We start from the raw sequence: 22,184 nt of genomic DNA on the forward strand, positions 1-22,184 counted from the left end.
CATCTTATGCGATTGAAGCTTTCTCCAGATCAAGCTTCAATAACATCCAACCCTTCTTCCCCTTCTTACGTCTCATAGAGTGAACAACTTCCTGTACCACTACTATATTATCTGTGCTGAGTCGCCTTGGAATGAAGCTGGATTGAGCTGGACCAACCAGTTTTGCCATCACCGGCTTCAACCGACCCACCATTGTCTTTGTGACCGTTTTAAACAAAACGTTGCACAAACTAATCGGTCTAAATTGGGTTATCCTCTCCGGCTTACCAACCTTGGGGATGAGAACAACCAAAACATCATTAAGCTCAGGAGGCAACTGACCTGTCCTGAAAAACTCAAGAACAAACCGGAGCACCGAGTCTCCCACCACCTCCCAACACTGCTGGTAGAAGATAGGCTGATAGCCATCAGGACCTGGTGCTTTATACCCCCGCATACTTCTTAAAGCTAGTGCTACCTCTGCCTCCAAAAACGGCTTCTCAAGGGTGACCCGTTCCAGCTCGGAAAGCTGAGCAAACCCATACCGTGGTAGCTGCTCTCCCGAGAGATCAACATCCTCCAATGAGTAAAGCTTGCGGAAGTATTCCACTGCAAGAGTCTCCAACTCCTGTCCATCTGACACCCAATCCCCTGAATCATTTCTCAACATCTCGATTTGGTTTCTCCTTCTACGAATAATAGTAGATGTGTGGAAGAACTTCGTGTTCCTATCCCAATGCAGAACCCATTTCTCCCGCGACTTTTGATACCACAACATCTCCTCTTGCTCAAGGACCAACTCAAACTCCTGAAGCAGCCCCTCCTCCTTAGACAACAAGTCATCAGACAGAGACTGTTCAAGTTTACTCTGAACTCTCTGAATTTCCTTCATCAGACGCTCTTTGCGTTGCTGTACAACACCAAACACTTTCTTATTCCACACTCGAAGATCTTTCTGCAACTTTTTTAGTGCGTCACTCGTACTTATACTTTGGTCCCACGAAGCTAGAAGCAACTCTTTGAAACCAGGATGACTTAACCAGGCCGTTTCAAACCTAAACGGTCGACGCTTAGGATTGCCCGCAACACCCGGGGAAAGCTGAACATACAAGGGGGCATGGTCAGAGGCCAAAAAAGGGAGATGAGTGACCTTTGCTTCTTGCCAGACCAACCGAGATTGAGGACAGCAGAGGGCACGGTCTAATCGTTTAGCCACGAAAGAGCTCCCTTCTCTACCCCTACGCCAAGTGTATTGACTACCTCGAAATCCCATATCAATGAGTGCAAGCTCACTAATCCAGTTCCCAAATGCTAATGAATCCTGTGAGAGACTACCATTGCCGCCCGTTCTCTCATCTAGACGAACAATGGTATTGAAATCGCCTCCCAACACAACTGGTCCAACCGCATTCCTGATCAACCCACTCAACTTCTTCCACAGCCCGCTCCTCCTGCTAGCCGACGGAGCTGCATACACTACTATTAGATCAAGAGATTCTGCACCACTCACCACCCTTGCATGAATGAATTTATTGGGAAGTTATTTAATACATTAATTAGGTACCAATTCGCATTATATGCGGAATAAATCGATTTAAATAAAATATTATAAGTAAAACTATTATTTAAGATTTGTTTGTATAAAACAAAATATCTAAGTAAAGTTTTTTTCGTTTATTCAAATTTGCGTTTATAATCTATAAAATACGTTTCACCCATGAAATATTTGAATTTGGAAAAGAATTTCAAGGCGGTGTAGAAAGTTTTGATTTATTTTTGTGTTTCTAAAAATCAAATTCACATATTTTATCTTTCACATTATTATAAATATAACTATATCATTAAACATAAGCAATATTTTAAACTAATCTTAAGTTTAAAATGCAATGAGAGAAATGATAAAAGTGATAAATAAATGAATAATTTTTTTTTTGGGAAATTTAATTTACTTTTAATAAGTAAATAGGTTATGAAAATGATAATTAAATACATTTTCGGATTTAATAGTTGATTAAATCTTTCATTTTAAAAACCAATAGAAAAAACATTAGCTCATAACATTTAAGTGGCATATTTATGTAAATAACAATGAGAAGTAAGGGCATTTATTAAAAAATGTACAGGAGCTCTATGTGCGCGACACCTCGGCTTTTTGTGAGAGTGTTTCTCTATTAATATATAGGGGATTATGTTGACTAGCCATTTAAAACATCAATAATTGTTGACCAAGCCAAAATATATATATAGTTTAAAGGAGATGTCTAAATGAGATTGAGGTGCTGGACACTTTGCTACTTTTAAGACCGTATCTAAGGTTCTTCAAGTTGGGTTTTGGTAGCCGACAATGTTTAAGGATGCTCATGAGTTTGTTTCTCACTGTGATGCTTGTCAGAAAAGGGGACAAATTAGTAAACGACATGAGATGCCATAATTTTCATCCTTGACGTTGAAGTTTTTGTTTGCTGGGGCATAGATTTTACATAACTTTAATTTAATATTCTGCATTGCTATTTTCAATTTAAATCATTATGTTTAGTATAATCATAAAACCTTGCAATTTATTGTGTAATTTTGGGTCTCTGTGAATTCGACCCCCAAGTACTACAATTGCAAAGCTGTTAGTACCTCTAGGGTACTACAATTTATTGCTTATCAACATCCAAATTCAAAATCATCTAATACATCCAAATTCAAAAAGTTAAATTAAAAATATAGAAAAAATTATGTTTTAATGATAAATTCACATAAACACTTTATTGAATTGGGGTATATATCAATAAAAATGTAATATGAAATTGCGATCACATGTATATTATTTTTGTTTGTTAATAGACAAATAAAATTTTGCACAGTGGTTCTCATAGTATTTTACAAAAATAAATATTATTTTTAATTATTTTTTGTTTTCAGAAAACATAAACGAGTAATACATCAACAAATTTATCAAATCACCTCTCAAATAATAGAGAAGATATAAGAATATTTTTTTAATTACATAAATAGTAGATTATACATCAAAGAATGTTGGGTAATGTGAACCAAAAAAATTAAATCAAAATGCATTCTTTTTTTACGTACACATAATTCGATTAAGAGTCTTTTCGTCTTGCTGGGCACAAAAAGATTATAAAATTATCTAATTTTGGTTTAATATATGAACTTTCAAATTTAAGCCAAAAAAATCATAAGCTTTGTGTGAGGCCATTTAATACATCAAGTTTTATTGGCTAGTCGTTTAAAAAATAAAATATCATTGATAAAGCTAAAAATAATATTTCGTTAAACAGCAAAGTAACAGTCATTAGTTGCTCAATTATCTTATTTAACGACATGTGTATTTTGACTTGGTCAATGATATTTGATATTTTAAATGGTTAATCAACAGAATTTGGTATATTAAATAGACTCCCACAAAATTTATGATTTTTTTGGTATAAATTTAAAAATTCATGTATTAAATGATATTTTTCCCAAACTTAAATCCGCTTGAGGTACATATTTTATCCTTTCGTTTATAAGACAAAAATATCTTCTAGGTGATCCTAGAGGGAAAAATAAAAGGAGATACACTATTTTCAAAGATTCTGATACACTATTTATAAAACGGAGACAACGTGACATGTTGTAGAGGTGAGAAAAGGAGGTGGGAAATTGTAGAAGGCATAATAATGTTGTCCAGACATCGTGGTTATAAAATATGGTTATATGAACCTTTATGCTTTGACAACTTTTTTATTTACACAAAACATCGGATTTGATGATAGGGTTAGTCTCATATAATTCAACGACGCTAATATCATCATATTTGCAGCTCTTTTTTACTAATTTGACAAAGACGAAAGAAGAACAACAATAAATTTACAATGTCAAGATCTTGTTGATGAAACAATCATGATATCAGATGATTGCTTTTGTTACAAGTTTCTCACTGGTTTGGGTAATATGGTGTCTTTTATCTTCTTTCAGAGTTGTAAGGCCAAAACACTTTATGCCCATACTAGATTAGGACGACCTGGACATTTGGGGGTTTTAAAATTATTTAATAAAATTAAAAATTTTAAAAATAGAGAAATATTTTTTTGTAAGTGATTTTCGAAAATAAAAAGATTAACCATTATGAATATTATTATTGTCAAATTTCAAAACGTTCAACAACTTATTCACAATATATTTTACATGCAATTAATTCGTCAAAGCGTCATCTTATTAGCATCCATGTATAATTTTACTTTATGTTTTATCACTAATAATGTGTTCTTACACCCTATAATATTTTATTGTTAAAATACACGCTTTATCACCACCTATAAAATGTATATGTGAACAAATTAAATTTTTTTTGTCTCTTTACTTTCACTTTGACGTAATTTCTTTTCACCAATAAAATTTGTAGTGACAGTTTGTTTAACCATTAAAATTGTTTACTCAAAAGTTATTTTGGATGAAAAACTAAGAACAAAATATCTACATGATTGTAGTGAGTTTATGACCAACCCAATAAAATTTAAGAAATTAAAAGACAGTTAAAAAATAAAAAATTATAACCACGATGATATAGGAGTCTTAGATCATTTATAGATAAAAATATAAACTAAAATAAAAATTCTAAAAATATTACAACATAAGAAATTTAAAATATTTATTTTAAAAGGAATAAATAAATATTTTTACATATCTTTAACTGAAAAGTAAAAAAGAAACTCAAAATATAATAGAAAATTTTATTTTAAAATATCACGAATTTCTAATAAGAAAATCAAATTTAATAAAATAATATAACTAAAATCTAAAAATACTACAACATTATTAAATTAAAATATTAAAAGGAAAGAATAAACGAATATTGATAGTTGTGACAAAAAAACAAATATTGGTAGTACGACAAAAAAAAAACAAATATTCGTTATCCAAAATTGTATAAGACAAATAGAATAAAAGTCTTTACCATCGTCTAAGTTGTGAAGTTGTAATTTGGGAACTCTGTATTTTGGTAAACTATGTTCGACAATGAAAATCAATGAAAAATTTAAAATAATATGATGTCTATTATTCATAGACGTGAAAATAGTCAGATAGGTGGAAGTAGTTGAAGATATATGTGTAGCACTATATAAATCTTGTATTTACAAATTGATTTAGTTTGTCTATCCATATATGAAGCGTAGTTAAATCCAGCCTTATATGAGGTTCATCATCTCGTTAATGAGTAATTTTGAAATCAAGATTTATTATATATAATAAGATACGTACTTATATCAATTTGATACGGTTACAAATACAAGTAAGGTTTGATTTTACCTTCGGTTGAGTATGATTTGGATATGGTATGTTTGGCATTTTAGTATATTTTGGAAACTTAATTAGTGTTTTAGTACAAACACTATTTATAATTGGCAAAATAGGTAAGAGAGTGTTTGTGTGTGAGTGTGTGTGAGATATGAGAGTTATGTGGGATCCATTTGTAAGATTGAAAAATTGTGATAATTATTTAAATAGTTGTTAATATAATCTTTTTTTAGAAAACTTTTCAGATACAAAAAAAAATCTATATTTTTTCTTTACAATTTGATATATATATTTTGTTTAATAATTTTTAAATATATTATATACATCTTTTGTACCCGTACACTTTATTAAGTGTACGGTTGTATGTACACATTATTAAGTGTCCGTACACATTGTTAAGTGTACGGATGTGTGTATACCTTATTAAATGTACAGATATTTGCACTATTTACTAGATTATGACCCGCGGTACACCGCGGGGTAAATTTAAAAAAAAAAATATTTTTTGTTAATGTACTATTTTAATACTAATTTTGCTAATATACTCTTTTATTAGTTTTAGTGATTTAATATATAACCCATGGTATACCGCACAATAACTTCTGTTTACTACAATCTTAATTAAATCAGTTTCATTCGATATATTTTACATTGGTGTTGTTAAAACATTAAAATGAAGATTTAACCCGTATTGAAATATCATATTACTGATAGTTTATGTTTTAGTATTATCAATGCAATCATGTAATGTCATATAACCTGTCATGTAATATAACTCGTTTGTGTAATTTTAAAAATTTAATATGTTTAAATATTTATAATTTTAAAATTTTTATTAAGTTTCGATATATCAGTTATAAATTATAAATTTCTTAAAATTTTATAATTTACTATATACAGTAAATTTACTATATATGTACGTTGAGCAAAAACTGCTGCAAAAATACTAGTATAAATTAAGTGTACAGATGTCTATACACATTATTAAGTGTATAGATGTAATGTGTGTACTTATTAATGTGTAGAGACATATGTACACTTAATAAAGTGTGCAAATATTTGTACATTTAATAAGGTGTACAGACATCTGTACCTTTAATACTGTGTACGGATACAAATTTTGTAAAAATATTTAATATTATGAAATAAAATTATCAAACAAAATACAAATCAAATTATAAAAAAAAATTATATGTAAATTTTTTATATCTGAAATTTTTGTAGATAATCATATTACCATAATATTTAAATAAATAGATATGATAAAGTATGATGATAAAAGAAGAAAAAAATAAAATAAAAAAAAATGTATTTTTCCAATTATTTTTTTTCTCTATTTTTTTTTTATTTCTCTCTCTCACCCACACACACCATCTCATTTCTCTTTCTCTCTCGCAATTTTATCTCACAAACATTATATCTCACAAATGGAACCTGACTATTTCTCCAATTATGAATAGTACATGTACTAATTCTCAAATTATGTTTTAAAAATGTACAAAAACTCCAAATTTCCCATTTGGATATTGTTGGAATTAATTAAAATCAAACCGAATGTTTCACCTAAATTCCGGTTTATATTCAGTTTTGGATCAAATAAAATAACCGCACACAGTCACAAAGTCTTCTTCTTCAACCCTTAAACCCAAATTTTCTCGGAAGAAAACAAAAATATCAGAATCCGTTTTCCCGAGAAAGTGCAATGAGGGAATCTTCGAATCCAATGATAGGGAGAACTATTCTTTCGAGGGCTATCCTTGCGACTCCAAGCAACGAAGCCCTAGCGGCGCTCGTCGAACAACTCTATAACAAGCCTCAAGAATCCAACGAATACAAATCAGCTCGAGCTCTGTACGACTTCTGCGTCTCTGTTTTCCCAAACTGCTTAACCCTAAAGCTTCTCAAGATCTATAGGTTCTACCCCAATGATTTCATCAGACTCCGATCCATCGATCTTCTTGCTGAAACTGTGAAAGCTCATCGGTTCGAACTCTCTCTCGTCTCTCTCCATGAGATCAAACCTCTTCTGATTTCTTGCTTGACAATTCAAAACCCTAAAAGATCTGACGCAGAGATCGTAAGAGTCATCGTCTCATTGGTAGCTGATAAAGTTGGGGTGTGGGAAGAGATGAGTGATTGTATATTACACATACTTGCTCATCAAGATCCGATTTGGGCTTTTAACGTCTTCATCAAGTTACCATCATCACTCTACGGTGGATTCGTTCACCGTTTTTTACAGAAGTTTCTTGATGAAGTCTACAAGGTTTTGCTTCATCCTGTTGAAGATGGAGTTGAAGATTGGGTTTTGGCTTTGAAATCTGCTGTTAAAATGGGGATTCTGCTTATGCATTCTGAAATGAGATTTGATTTGACAAGAGATATACTTCACATTGTTCTGAAATCTGCTGATGAGGTTGTGTTGAATGGGATGGAAGAAGAGTTTCTTCTAAGAGGGCTTCAATCTCTGGAGGAGTTCTTGGCCAAAGACGCCAGCAAGTTTAAATGGAATAGTGATCAATGCAGGTTTGTGGAAGAGTTTGCTTTCAGGATCTCAGAGACTGGAACAGATACTAAGGAATTCGCCAAGGAGATATATCAGATGGTTACAAAAGTTGACAAGTTTGTGTACAATCCAGCTTTTAGACTCAGTCCATCTAGGGTTGAAGAAGACTCTGACTGTGAAGTAGTGTATAACCATTTGGAGGTTTTATCTGCAGTGGAAGTCATGAGACTGATCGCATCTGAGATTGATAACAGGTTGAGAGAGATAGCTTGCTCAAGACTCTACGAGTTGCTTTGTGATCACGCTTCCGGGACAGAGGAAATAAGCGTTTCAGATATCAGAGAGCTCCAGCCGTTTCTCATTTCTTGCCTTTCAGAAGTAGGAATTCCCGAGAGCACGTTCAAGATTCTCAGCCAAGTGGTGTTCCATGTTTTACATGAGTTGTCTACTTACCAAAACGACAACTGGTTCGGTATATGGGACTACATTGCTACAGAATGCAAAAGTTTGTTCAGGCAGACGGTTTATATCTTCCAGTGTTTAACAATGAGGATCGATGATAAAGAGTTTGTGATTCATGCTATTAATAGTCTTCTTCCAGAGATTCACAGTAACCTAAACCCACCAAGAGAGTTGTTGTTGGAAGATAACAATTGCTGGGTCTTGGCGTTTACAGGTGCCTTCTGTGCAGCGATTAACTTGATAGAGGTGTCAAGTCACGCTGAACACTTGAAGATTATTGCATATAAGATGATAGATTCTGTGAGAGAGGTTTTGGAAAGAGGAATGGAAGTTGAGCTTGTGAGGAGAGCTTTCATAGATATGGAAAGAATTGTGGAGAGACAGTTTGAATGTTACACTAGTAATGACTACAGATTCGTTAAGGGTTTGGTTTGGAGGCTCTATGCAATCAAAGGCATGAGCGAGGAGAGTAAAGCTGTGTTGTGGAGAATCAATGTGATTCTGGAGAAAGTGCAGGAGGAGGTGAAGGTGCTCCCAAAGAGTGAGCTTGATTGGTTGAACCAACCTGAGACTTTGGACAGTTGAGTTTTTTTCTTTTTCCTTTTTCTTGTCTAGTTTGTATATTGGAGAAAAAATTGTGAACCTAGCTAAATATCAGATCACTTCACTCAAAGCTTTACTCCTACTGTTTCTTACTGAGCAAGGCACTGTAGTTTATAGTCTCAAATCACTTCACACACCAAAAAGTCTTTGAAAACCACCCATTTATAATTGAAAGTTTATAATTTACAACCAAGGCTTGGTATAGGCGCATTGTTCCTCCATGGACTAGATGTAGATCTATGATGAAAATAATAATATCTCGCTTAACAAATCTAAAATATATATAAATACACAATTGTCTATAGTCTATAGCCGTAGTAATTGGGTGTAGATACTTACGAAATGCATGCAAATAGACAATAATTTCTCATGCATGTCCTACATGCTTTATTCACCAGTACATCAGCTCCATCATCTTGGTTCAGCAATTGAATATTGCTGGCAAACCGACACTAAACAGTAAACCCATCCAGTTTTCTTTCTTTTTTATATTAAAAATGTAACACGTATTTGTTTGTTGTGCGCTGTTAGGTGGGAGATGAATCCACTCGTTTCTATACGATACGTGGGAGATTACAGTTTTTATTTATGACGATATTAAAAACTCATTCTTTTAGTATTCTTCGCGTACACCACGTGGATGTAAATCAATTTGATCCAGTCCAAATCAGTAAAACATAGTAATCTGTAGACTATAAAAGGGTAGGCATGGATGGAATGAAGCATAACAAGTATATTACACAGAACGTGTTTTGTCAAACCAAACATAAAATATATTTTATTTTGTCCTCTTTGACGATCAACGATCGAGCTGATCCACCATGGTGATATCTTACATCCAGCCTCTGCTTCTTCTCCTTGCATCAGTACTCGTCTTCTTCTTACCTGCTTTGTATTCCGGCACGGTCGATTTCAAATACTGCAACGGTATAAAGTATCTATTTGTTAAATCTATCAAGTTTGTGGAGGCCTAGCTAGGACATTTTTTTAATAACTTTTTGTTACTCTTGTAAAAACTTTTTTTTTGTTATAGAAAAACTATCTCAATATTAAATCAAAATAAAATATTAATAGTTAAAACAAAACAAAAAGGCATTTTTGTATCTCAAAATTTTACATACTATTTTTACTTATTATATACAGTAAAACCTCTACAAATTAATAAAATCGGGACCACAAAATTTTATTAATTTATACAAGTTTTAATATATCAAAAATTAATAATTATTAATTTTTCTATAAAATAAGAAAATATTAATTTATGAAGAGATGTTTTTATTTTCATTTTTTTGAACAGTTTTTATTAAAAATAAAATACTTTTGTTATAAATCACACTTTTATAAAGTTTTCTTAATTTATAATTTTGGCTATCTTAATATAATGGATGTCAATAGTTTACTAGATTATCCAGATGAAAATGATAATTGTGTAGAAGTTTAGAGTTTAGAATAAATCGTTGTTACTATCCTTCATGATGAAGTCCAAGAAGATATTGTGGTATCTTTAGAACCAATTACATGTAACTAAGCAACTATCGCGTCTAGGACGCTCCACAATTTTTTGATGCAATTTGAGAAAATAACACGAAAAGTTTTTGATGCAATGAGAAAGATTATAGATAAGCTCAAACAAGAATGCAAATTCAAGAATAAATTCATTAATATTATTTAAATCATTATTAATTTATAATATTTATGGGATCATATTTTTACATAGGATTTCAAAAAAAGTATTATCTTATTATTTTATCGAATTGTGTCATTTTTACACTAGCCCAACTTGGGACCGGAAAAATTTATTAATTTATAGCGAGTATTAATTTAAAAAGTATTAATTTATAGAGGTTCAACTGTAGAACATTTGTTTGTTATTTTTTTTGTTTGAATCTAATGTTAAATTATAGTCAAAAGAATAATAAAACGTTTTTACAACTTGTGCAACTGTTTTTGGAAACAATAAGAGCTGAGAAAACTAGATAAACGTAGCAAACATCCTTAGTCTAAACTCTGGTTTGCAGCCACATTTGAAAACCTTCGTCATAGCGTCGATCACCCATTAGACCTATTGCAAGTAGCTGGTCTCTGACCTGCCTATCTACCCACGCGATTATGGTCTCCGCAGGCTTCAGAGCCTCACCATGCTTGCGACCATTCCGTTCCCTCCAAATCGTATAAGTCACCACCTGAAATAGGTAGCGAGTAAGAAAACCTTCCACCAGCTGGAGGTTCGGGTTGGATATGTAAGCAAGAAGTGAACCCCAGTCGGTAGAGAACCCTGTCTTGAACAACCCTTTGGCAAGAGCGGACCACACAGCAGAAACAAAAGGACAAGCGAAAAAAAGATGATCACGGGTTTCCAAGGTAAGCTGACAGAGCACCAGTAGATAACCGATCTAAAAACGCCAGCCATACACAAAACGAGTACTTAGGCGTGGCATGACCAAACCAAACGCCCCTATGCCATGACACAACACTCAACGTAGTAAGAGTGTGGTTCCAGGTATCACGAGTCGAAAATTTCGGTCTAAACACATCATTTTTCCCTCGCCATAGTACTCTATCATCCCACTCCTGACGTTGCTGCCATTGTAGAGATAATGTATCCTCTATCGCATTAAGATGGTCTACAGGTGCCTCCTGTGTCGACGACGAGCCCACACCTCGGCCACTAAACTCTGCCAGCTAATCCCCAGGTCCAATACACCACGCTCCCCCACAACATCATCAAGGGGACCCATACTTGACCAGTTATCAAACCAAAAAGATGTGCTCACACCATTTCCCACCTCCACTTTACAGAAAGTTTTAGCAAGGTCACGGTACTTTAGGAGCTTAACCCATATCTACGAGCCCAGGCTAGTAGTACCTTTTATAGACAAGAAAGAAGCTTGCTTCAACAAGTTCATATGAACCCATCATACCCACAGAGAGTCACCTTTGGATATTAACCGCCATATTAGTTTCAGACAATAGACCACATTTGCCTCATGTAGTGATCTTAAACCAAGACCACCCTCACACTTTGGTTTACAAACAACCTCCCACGCCAGTTTAGCCTTTCTCGTGCTCATCTCCATTCCCGACCAGAGAAACGCTGAGCACCGAGAATTTATCTCATCGATACACTCCCTAGGCAACCGATATGCACCCATCCAGAAACTACAAACACTCCAAAGAACAGAGGAGATCAAATTAAACAAGAATGCAAAGAGAGGGAACGAACAGTCCATGATCCAATCCGCTTTTTGATATGTTCTAATATAGGGGAGCAATCAGCAGTGGTAAGCCGTTTAGTAACTAGGGGGAGTCCCAAATAACGAACCGGCAGAGAGCATGTGACAAATGGTAGCGTAGCAGAGTCAGGACGATGAGTGATGTCCCCTGCCAAGTAGAGAGTAGATTTTTCCAAGCTTATACTTAGTCTAGAAAACTTTGCAAACTGAGTGAAAACCACAATAATGCCCTCGATAGATCTTGCCTTACCATCAGATAGGACCATGAGGTCATCAGCAAAGATAAGGTGGGTGAGACCCAGGGATCGACACCGAGGATGATACCCGAATGAGTGAGCACCTGTCGCCTTATCAAGCAGTTTAGACAGAACATCCATACAAATGACAAACAAATATGGAGATAGAGAGCAACCCTGGCGAAGCCCCCGGGAACTTCTGAAGAAACCTGCTAGCTCACCATTCACTTGAACAGAGAAAGAAGCGGTAGTGACACATAGCATTATCCAGTGGATGAACGTTGGAGGGAACTGCATTGCGGAGAGGATCATAGAGAGAAAATACCACTGAACTGAGTCAAAAGCCTTTGAAATGTCAATCTTTATAGCGCATCGCCCAGAAATGGTGTCCTTGTGGTAGTCCTTAACAAGTTCAGTAGCTAGCAACACATTCTCAATCAATAATCTATCCTTTACAAAAGCGGACTGATTGCTGGAAACAAACCTTGGGAGCACCATCTTAAGTCTGTTAGCAATGATCTTGGAAATAACTTTATAAATCACATTACAGCACGAGATTGGCCTAAAATCCTTCATTTCCTTTGCAGTAACTTTCTTAGGAATTAGAGCAAGAATGGTGGAGTTAGTACCTTTAGGCAAAAAACTCTTAGCAAAGAATGACTGCACAACTAGCACAAACTCTAGACCCAAAATCTCCCAAGTAGCTTTGTAGAACTCCGAAGTAAACCCATCAGGACCAGGTGATTTATCGTTTGACATGGAGAAGAGAACCTTTTTTATTTCCTCACCCAAAACTTCCCGGACTAATGCGTGTTGATCCACTACAGAACAACGGAACGACAGTAGAAGCTCCATCTCCTCCACTGTGGTGCCCTCAAACCCCACAGGAATGGTCTGCAGAAAGTCACGGAAATACCTTTCAGCCTCAAATTTGATTTCATCAGCAGTAACAACAACTCTCCCATCAGATCCCTGAATCTCTTTAATATAATTTGAAGCTGTTCGAATAGTAACCGCTCGATGAAACGCTTTGTTATTTCTATCTCCCACTTGCAACCAGTGCAACTTTTATTTCTGTTTAAGGTACTTTTCCTCCAAACTCGCCAAAAACTCCCAACGCTTGTAAGCGGTATTTTCCTCGACCATAGCCGTAGGGGACGTGTTAGTAAGATTTGCTTGTTGCTTATGGCATAACTCATCAAACGCTTCCTTAGTCTTCTTTACCAAGTTCCCCAGTCTACGCTTTGCCAAGGAGTGTAAAGCTGGCTTTAACCCCTTAAGTTTCTTAGTAAATAAAAAAAGAGAAGAAGTCGATAGGAACAAAGGCTGCGTCTCTTTCCAGTAGGTGTCTACTAATGGCCGAATATCTTCCATTTCAATCATCAGGTTAACGAATTTGAAAGGCTTCCTCCTGTGGAACTTATTAGCTACATCCCCCTTAATCATAATCTGACAGTTCAAATAGTCAGAACAACCTCCTGCAGCAAATACACTATACGCCTGCGGAAACAGCCTTGTCCATGCATTATTCACCATCACGCGATCCAACTTTTTAAGAATCAGGTCATTATCTCTCTTATTACACCTTGTAAAAAGGGGACCATGAAAAGCCATGTCAACTATAGAACAATGATTCACCACTGCTTGAAAATCCCTCATACCACCATATGTCATCGGATTAACATCAACCCTTGAATGCTCCACCATATCCAAAGTTTCATTAAAATCACCCATGATAAGCCAAGGCTTATTATGGAAAATAGGCGAGTTATGGTGTTCTCGCAACTCCTCCCATAGAACTTTGTGAGCCTTCACTGTATGTAAAGCGTAAACAAACGAACAGAGGAACTCCTCTGTTTGATCGTCAAGCTTCACAGAACAGGTGACCAACTGCTCACTCTTGTAAAAAGGATCCATTCGCATAGTGTCCTTCCACATGACCCAAATGCGCCCCGAAAATTGAACTCATAATTTGTCAAAATGGACCAACCAGGAAACATATGACTTCCCAACCTCTCAGCCTTCCGTTCCCAAACCCTAGTCTCCAATAAACAACCAAACTGAAACCTATGCCCCTCCAACCACTGTTTGATGATGGAATGTTTTGAAAATTTGTTTAGACCACGAACATTCCAACAGAACCCTGGCATTAAGGCTTGTGAGGGGGCTTCTTGTTCTAAGCAAGAATGGTTGAATCGTTATTTTTAGTCGTTTTGGAGCCCCGCAGTAAGTAGGTCCGCACCGGTACATCCGCTTGCATTCCACCCTTGACAACTGTCCCCAATTGATTAATGTCCTGTTGCGTCTCCACCAACGGCTGAGAAGCTAGCTTCCCACCATCAGGCTGAACCAGCTCCTCCTGAACTACATCTGATTCCCTATCAACCTCGTCAACATCCTCCAAAGCTGAGTAAGAATTTTTTAGCAGTGAGCCCGCTCCCACTTCTGCTATCTCCTTTCTCTTACCTGGACTTCCCCGACCAGATTTTGGAGTGATCCACGCGTCTAAATCCTTCTCCACATCCATCACCGTCGCCAAATCTTGGCCATGTTCTGTACGTTCATGATCCCCCAAATCCGAAGAAGCCACGACTAAAGTCTCGGACATAGGAGATTGAGTTTGGACAGCAGGAAGAGGGACGTTATGAGCCTGAACAGGGGAAGAAGCCAAAGGTTGCTGAGTTTGAACTACCGCAGAAGATAAACAAGAGAAACCAAGATGACCCCACTTGTTACAACAAGAACACCTTGGTGGAAGCCATGGATAGTTGTACAGTACAACATATTCAAGCTCCCCCTTCTCTTCACCTGTAAAGACAAACTCCTGAGGCAACTCCTTCATTAAATTTGCCTCAACTAAAATTTGAGCTTCGTCAAAACTTACAAACGCCTATGTTTTATGATGCAGTCTAACAGGTACACCCACTGCACTTGCCAGGAACTCCAGCCCCTTCTCGGTGAACATGGTAGGTGGAATATTTTTAAGTGTAACCCAGAGAAGAACTGACCTCATAGCTGGCTAAGCGCCCTCCTCAAAGGGAGTCCATTTTGAGACTATCATAGGGAGATCTGCTATGTTCCACATGCCACGGTTCAGGACCCTGTTCCTCATACCCTCATCAACAAGAGCCACCGAAACTGCCTCATTACTCTCCTCTCACTTACTCCCCCCTCAAGAACCTCAACCTGCACCAGATCCACCAGAGACTGGCCAGATGGAGCCACCAGCGGCACAATTCTTGAGGAAAACGGAAGAAACCCTAGTCGCCTTTTTTTCACCCTTGCCACGTCAGCAGTTTTTTTCTTATATGCCTCCCCCCTAAAAACTGTTAGGGTAAACTTTTTATAGTGACTAGCCCCACCGCAAAGCGGCCCCATATCCAGGAAAAACCCCATCTCCGGCTTGGACCTACGGGTTAGTAGACACCACTTCCTCCTACTCGTATAGAGGAGTTTTTATTTGGAGAGGCTAAGTACCACCGTGGTGGCAGAGAGACTTGAACTCAAGACCTCTGACACTCATCTGTGAGAAGGAAGTACCACTGGGATACAATCACTTCTCAAAATTGTTAGGGTAAAATTTTTATAGTGACTAACCCCACCGCAAAGCGGTCCCATATCCAGAAAAAATCCCGCCTCCGGCTTGAATCTACGGGTTAGTATACACCACTTGCCCCTATTCGTATGGAGGAGTTTTTATTTGGAGAGACTAAGTACCACCGTGGTGGTAGAGAGACTTGAACTCAAGACCTCTCACACTCATCTGTAAGAAAGAAGTATCACTGGAATACAATCACTTCTAGTAAATTAGTACATTTGTTTGTTATTACATACTATAGTACTAATTTACTAACGAGTAAGGACCGTATTTTCATGACTTGAATCTTTGGGACTGATGTAGGTATTGGATACCCTTCTATTAACATCACTCGTGTGACGATAACTCCCGGCAGTTTCGCAGACGCTAGGATATTTGGTTTTACAGGTACGTAATATATATTATAATCTAAATCCCAAGTTTCAACTCTTTTTCATTTTTGTTGTTGTTGTAATTATAATTTATCAATGTATAGACTTTTGATATATAACATTTTGTGCATACAGAGAAAACCTTGGATGCAGGATTAATAACCGCTGCCGTTAAAGATGGCGATGCACATTTCGCTATAGGCTACTACGACCTCTGTGCATGTAGTGATTGTCCTATTCTAGCAAATACCAACTTCTCTTTATTTCTTTTTCAAATTATAGTTTACAGAGACGAATATGAACGGGTAAGCAATTCCTTACATTTAAGTATAGAAAAGTTTTGATATTAATTACTATATTACAAAAGCTGTACTGAAATCTCTTTTTTTGTTATATGTATAACCTGTCAAGGATGAAAAGATTTCTGTAACATGGACAAAATCTATGACGGACGCAACAGAATTAATGTGCGTCTACTTCGAACTCCCCGACTCTACTTCAGCTGTCTCTGCTTAATCAAATTGGCGTGTGAAAAATAGGTTTCCAAGTCTATTATCAATACTTGTACTCTGTCTTGCTACTTTTTTATCATATGTTGTCAAACAAATACAAACAAAACACTTTTAAAGATTTCTCTTTTTTTTTTTTTTTTTTTTTTTTTTTTTGGATTTTTTGGTGGTTTGGTGTTAAACCGGATGTTGGGTTTTCCGTTTTGGATCCAATCCTGGTTTATGAAATTATCTCTACCATCAAGGGAATTAGGTGCTTCCATCAGCAAGATTAGAGAATTCAGGTAACATCAGCAAGATTAGAGAATTCAGGTAACTGAAAACGCAAGAGTTAAGTAATAGAAAGATATCAGAACACGAAGTAATATACTCGAATTTTTTTAAAGGACACTTACAAGTTTCACCTAAGAAGATCTTTCAATAAGCTCAAGATCATATACCTTGACTTATCAGTCTCTAATGTTCAAGGGTCTAGGCTATATATATTCACAGCACTAAAACCTTTTTTAAAAAAATGTCTGTAATTTTGTTAGCTCCTCTAATGTCTTTATGCAAGAACGCTTCCGCACCATCGCTATTTCGACATATACTCTCATAGTCTCATGGAAGCCTCTTCTATTGATCAGGAAACTTGACATTACTATATTAGTAGGTTCCGGCTTTGAGTTAATACTAGGATTTAACCCGTGGTGTATCAAGAGACAATTATTTAATTTTATTTATAATGATGTTTGATTTTAGCAGTATTTAATTTAGTTATAAATTACATATATTTTTAATTTTTAATATTTTTATATTTAAGAGGTGATACAATTATTCTTAAAGTATTATAATTTTATCAAAATAAAACACAAAAATTATGAATTATAACTGTTTGTATAATGTATAATTAATCAGAATAATATTTTTTATTTATTTAAAATAATACTATTATTGTTTTGTTTGATATATAATTATTTAATTTAACTGATTGTTTATTTTGCAGTGTATATATTTTAGTGATTGATTTTTCAATTTTTTTTTTATTTTGGGACACATATATAGAAAAGAAATTTGCTATTAATAAAGAATTTAAGTAGAATTAATTAGTTTATATAAAAAAATTAATTTTGTCAATTTACCATATTTTACTTATTGCTTTTAGTGCAATTTTGTAAGGATTAAAATTTGAAATAAGCAAATCAAAAGGGTAGAACCCAAAATGTACGGATTATAAAGTTAAAATGTATAAATGCTGCTGTTTGGTTTACAAGGATTTGGAATTAAAAAAAGGCTTATATTACTCGTCTTTTATCGATAAATTAGATGGCCAAGAGTAGATTAATTAGATTAGATTAGTAATTCATGTTTGTTTTATTAGTTTAATTGCACTCGGCTCAATCTTAATCGAGAGACAACAGAAAACCAAAGTTATATTTTTGATTTGGACTGATTTAAGTCCGGTTTATATTGAGTTTTGGTTAAATCAAAACCTCTTACAAATCTTCAACCCTCCTCAAAAACCAAAAAAATACATTTGGCCGCCATTAATTAAGATTGAAGAGTTACGTTCGGTTCAGTATAATCTGATATCTTTGCTATCTGATTTAGGTTAAGTCCGGTTTATCGGTTCAGTATGTTAGGTTATTTTGGAATCTGATTTTGCTTAAAGTCCGGTTTAAATTCAGTGATAATAAACCAATTTCTTTTCTCTCTTTCCAGAAGATTCTCAGACGAGAAATTTTCTCGGGAAAATTCGAATCGGGGAGAAAGTTCAGTAATGGAGGAAACTTTGAAATCTATGCAAATTAGGTTGAAAGGGAGAGAGATTCTTGTGAGTTCAAGCCACAATGAACTAGCGACTGTTGTGAATCGACTCTTTCTGCGTAAAGAATCCAAAAGATATCAAACAGCGCGAGCTCTGTACGATCACTGCGTCTCTGATTTCCCAGATTGCTTAACCTTAAAGCTTCTTCAGGTCTATCAGTCTTCTTCCGATGGCGTCACAAGATTCCGATCGATCTATCAACTCTCCGAAACCCTCACCGATTTGAGAAACCGCGACTTCAAACTCTCTCTCGACTCTCTCTACGAAATCAGAAGGGCTTTGATTCCGTGCTTGACGATGCAAGAAACCAAAGAATCTGACATGAAGATCCTCAGAAGAATCGTCTCTTGTGTAGCTTACAATGTCGTGGAGTTGCATAAAGAGGAATGGGACGAGCTCGGCGATTGTATCGTAACGCTGGCGAGTAGCGAACTTGTCAAGGCTTTTCATGTTTTCGTCGATTTGCCAACAGTCTACAAGAGTTTCATCGACAAGTTTAAGCACAAAATCTTTGAGGAAGCTTGTAAGGTCTTTCTTGATCCTTATAGAGTCGAACATTGGAGCTTGGCTTTGCAAACTCTTGTTAAAATGTGGATTCAGCTTGTGAAGACAGGTATGAGGGTCGAGTTAATGAATGTGTTAATGGAGATTCAGGTTTTCCCTTTTGTGAGTTCAGTAAAGAAGCTAATTGAGATGGAAAAGGAACTGTTTTTGGTAAAAGGGCTTGAAGATTTCGAGAGGTTCTTCTCACGAGACATGAGTCTGTATCATTACACTACGGATCAGTGCCGTTTTGTGTCGACTTTAATGAGCAAGATCGAAGGATTTGGGACTCATTTGACCAAGGAGGTTGTGATGAGGATCAAAATGCTGGTTACAGGACAGGAAAGTCCAGTCATGAAACCACATGATGATGATCTTAACAATCGTTTTGACTGTGGCTGGAATGATCATTTGAAGAATTTATCTTCGCTGGAAGTTTTGAGAATCTTTGCGTCAACTGAACTTGAAGATAGGTCCAGCGAGATTGCAATTAGACGGCTCAATGTCTTACTATCTGATCACACTTCAGAGAAGGTGCCAATAGACATTGCAGAGATGAGACAAATCCAACCATTGCTCATCTCTTGCCTAAAGGAAGAAGGAATCTCTGACAGTATGTTCAAAGTCCTAGGTGAGGTGGTGAACCATGTTACGTATGAGATGATGGTCTACAATGAGGATAAATGCTATGAGCTTCGCGATTATATTATATCGAGTGAAACAGGGTTTCAGAGAGCGATTTCTATCTTCCAATGCTTCACAATGGCGCTTGATGATGAAGATTTTGTTATTCCAGTAATGGAGAAACTAATCCCTGATATAATCACAGGGCTAGATCCACCAGGAGAATTGTTGGTAGATAACAGTTGTTGGGCCTTGGCGTTTCCCGGTGCCTTATGTGCAGCAATGCACATGATAGATGATTACGTTGACGCCGTTAAGGATGTTGCATTTAAGATGATAGATTCTGTGGGAAAACTTGTTGAAAGAGAAATGGAAGTTGGCTTTGTGAGGAGAGCTTTCAGAGATGCGGAAACCATTGTGAAGAAACAATTGGAATGGTACGGTACATGCGAATACAGATTCCTTAAGGGTTTGCTTTGGAGACTCTATGCAATCAAAGGCATGAAATGGGAAAGTAAGATTGTGTTGTGGAGAATTAACGTGATTGTCGAGAGAGAAGTGAAAGAATAGATCAAAGTGCTGCCAAAGAATGAGTTTGATTGGCTGAACCTAGGTGAAGATGATGGTGATAATGATGATGGTGATAATGATAATGGTGATGATGATGAGGATGAAGAATAAGATTGCATAGTTTTTGGTGTATACTGTATAGTTCTCATTGTAAAGAAAAAAAAAAGAGTTTCGGAAAATGTACATGTAGTTCTTAAAACACTTCATGATTTAGCTACAGAGAAGTATAAAGAGAGAGTCAAACAAAAGAAAGAAACTGATGAGAAGGGAATTAAATAAATTGGATCTTACACTTGGAAGAAGTTGCAGAAAGGAGCTTCATTGGTTCACTGGTGGGTGGTAAGTACTTATCTTGCTCATCCACTTGATGAACCTTAACTTTGACCACTTCAAGACACTTCAAATTCTCCATGAAATGTCTCATTTGTTTCAGTTCTCTGTTAGTTCCTCCATATCCATATATCTTTAGCACCTTCACTCGACACAGCAATAAACAGTTTTTATTCTTTGTCTTCTCCTCATGAACACAGACGCATGCATCCCCACATTCATCCGTGATCTCATGCACATGACCCTATAAGGGTATCAAACATCATAGTTAGCAAGAAATTTTTTTTTTTGCTTTAGTATTACGTTTTGTTTCCAAACATACGTACCTTATGACTAGAGTTTCTAGGTTTGGAGATTTCTTGAGCAGAAGCGGCAACACTTGCCAACCACGTTCCTTATGGCTCTCAAAAGATAACTTAACGAGGTTGTTGAATTCAGGCATAGATTTACAGCAGAAATAAAGCACCTTATGACATGGATTGAACATTTTGCACATTACAAGCTGTAACAACAAAACATGAGTAGTAGGAACAGATCTCAAGAGAATCAGCAGACAAACGAAGGGTCACAAGGTGCTGGTTGCATCCCCCCCAGTAACCATCTGGCTTTGAAAAATTAGAGCCAAAGGGTACATCTTCCGGTGGGACATATTCCAGATACGTCCATAACCGAAGATCCAGTCTACATTCGACTAGCGAATCAAACTGAACGACAGAATCTTTTCCGACATAGCTAGAGAAGTCAAGGTACACAAGATTGGGCGTCTTAATGACAAAACATGAGTGGTTTTTTCTATCAGAAAAACGGTGACAAATAGATATCCTCTGTATGGATGAACCCCAAATCTTTTTAACCCAAGCCGGATACACAAGTGGTCTAAGAGGATCATCATCACATATGTTGACTTCCTCAAGCACAGAGCTAGCGAGGAGGCAGTCATACAAATCACACTTTTCAACTACAACAAAACACACTAGAAACAGATAGAGTGTTTTGAGTGCAGGGAAAAGAACACCGCCCGGAGGATGACGGTTTTGGTAATAATGTCCATTTGATAGAGTGAGTTTAACCAGTATCTTGCTGAAGAAGAACTCAGACTCTAGGCAATGAAAGTTTGACTATGAAAATTGTAGTTCCAAGACTCCACGTCTCAACACCTTGTGAATCAGATGGTTGATACGAAACTCGTCGAATAGAGGAAATTCGCATTTCAACGCAAATTTCTTGATGTGAGAATCGCGTAGCAAGACAAGGGTTTCCTCAATGAAACTAAAGAAGCTTTTTGAGTTGATGTTGGGATCGAGGAACATGGAATCATCGACATCAAGGTTTTGAACCAGAGGAATCAGATTCCTCCACCATTTTGAGAGAACTGATGTGAAAGCAGCAGTTTTGGTAGGGAGCAAGGACAAGATCTGACCAAGAACCTCATCTGGTAGGCTATTTATTGGATTGTTTCCAGAAGCAGTTTCCAATTTTTTTGCAGCCATTGCCACAGTCACAGAAGCTAGCATTCTCCTTCTTCTA

At 36.1% G+C, this 22,184-nt stretch overlaps 4 protein-coding genes across 4 annotated transcripts; 3 read left to right on the top strand and 1 right to left on the bottom strand.

The window, feature by feature from the left end:
- On the top strand, window positions 6,968-8,818 carry LOC104720516. Its single transcript, XM_010438409.1, has one exon. It carries the CDS (start codon window positions 6,968-6,970, stop codon window positions 8,816-8,818), a length of 1,851 nt encoding a protein of 616 aa, XP_010436711.1.
- On the top strand, window positions 9,582-16,920 carry LOC104719355. Its single transcript, XM_010437271.1, has 4 exons — window positions 9,582-9,763; window positions 16,207-16,290; window positions 16,410-16,579; window positions 16,686-16,920. The coding sequence occupies exons 1-4, from the start codon at window positions 9,658-9,660 to the stop codon at window positions 16,788-16,790; spliced, it is 465 nt and encodes a 154-aa protein (XP_010435573.1). The 5' UTR covers window positions 9,582-9,657; the 3' UTR covers window positions 16,791-16,920.
- Window positions 18,490-20,621, top strand: LOC104719356. Its single transcript, XM_019230621.1, has one exon. The coding sequence runs from the start codon at window positions 18,543-18,545 to the stop codon at window positions 20,325-20,327; it is 1,785 nt and encodes a 594-aa protein (XP_019086166.1). The 5' UTR covers window positions 18,490-18,542; the 3' UTR covers window positions 20,328-20,621.
- LOC104720517 (putative F-box protein At1g64540) lies at window positions 20,599-22,147 on the bottom strand. The gene is made up of 4 exons (XM_010438410.1): window positions 21,838-22,147; window positions 21,290-21,615; window positions 20,980-21,159; window positions 20,599-20,901 (listed from the first exon to the last, which is right to left on the bottom strand). Exons 1-4 carry the CDS (start codon window positions 22,145-22,147, stop codon window positions 20,599-20,601), a joined length of 1,119 nt encoding a protein of 372 aa, XP_010436712.1.

This window comes from Camelina sativa, chromosome 10 (assembly GCF_000633955.1).
Source record: "Camelina sativa cultivar DH55 chromosome 10, Cs, whole genome shotgun sequence".
In the NCBI taxonomy this organism is placed as follows: Eukaryota; Viridiplantae; Streptophyta; class Magnoliopsida; order Brassicales; family Brassicaceae; genus Camelina; species Camelina sativa.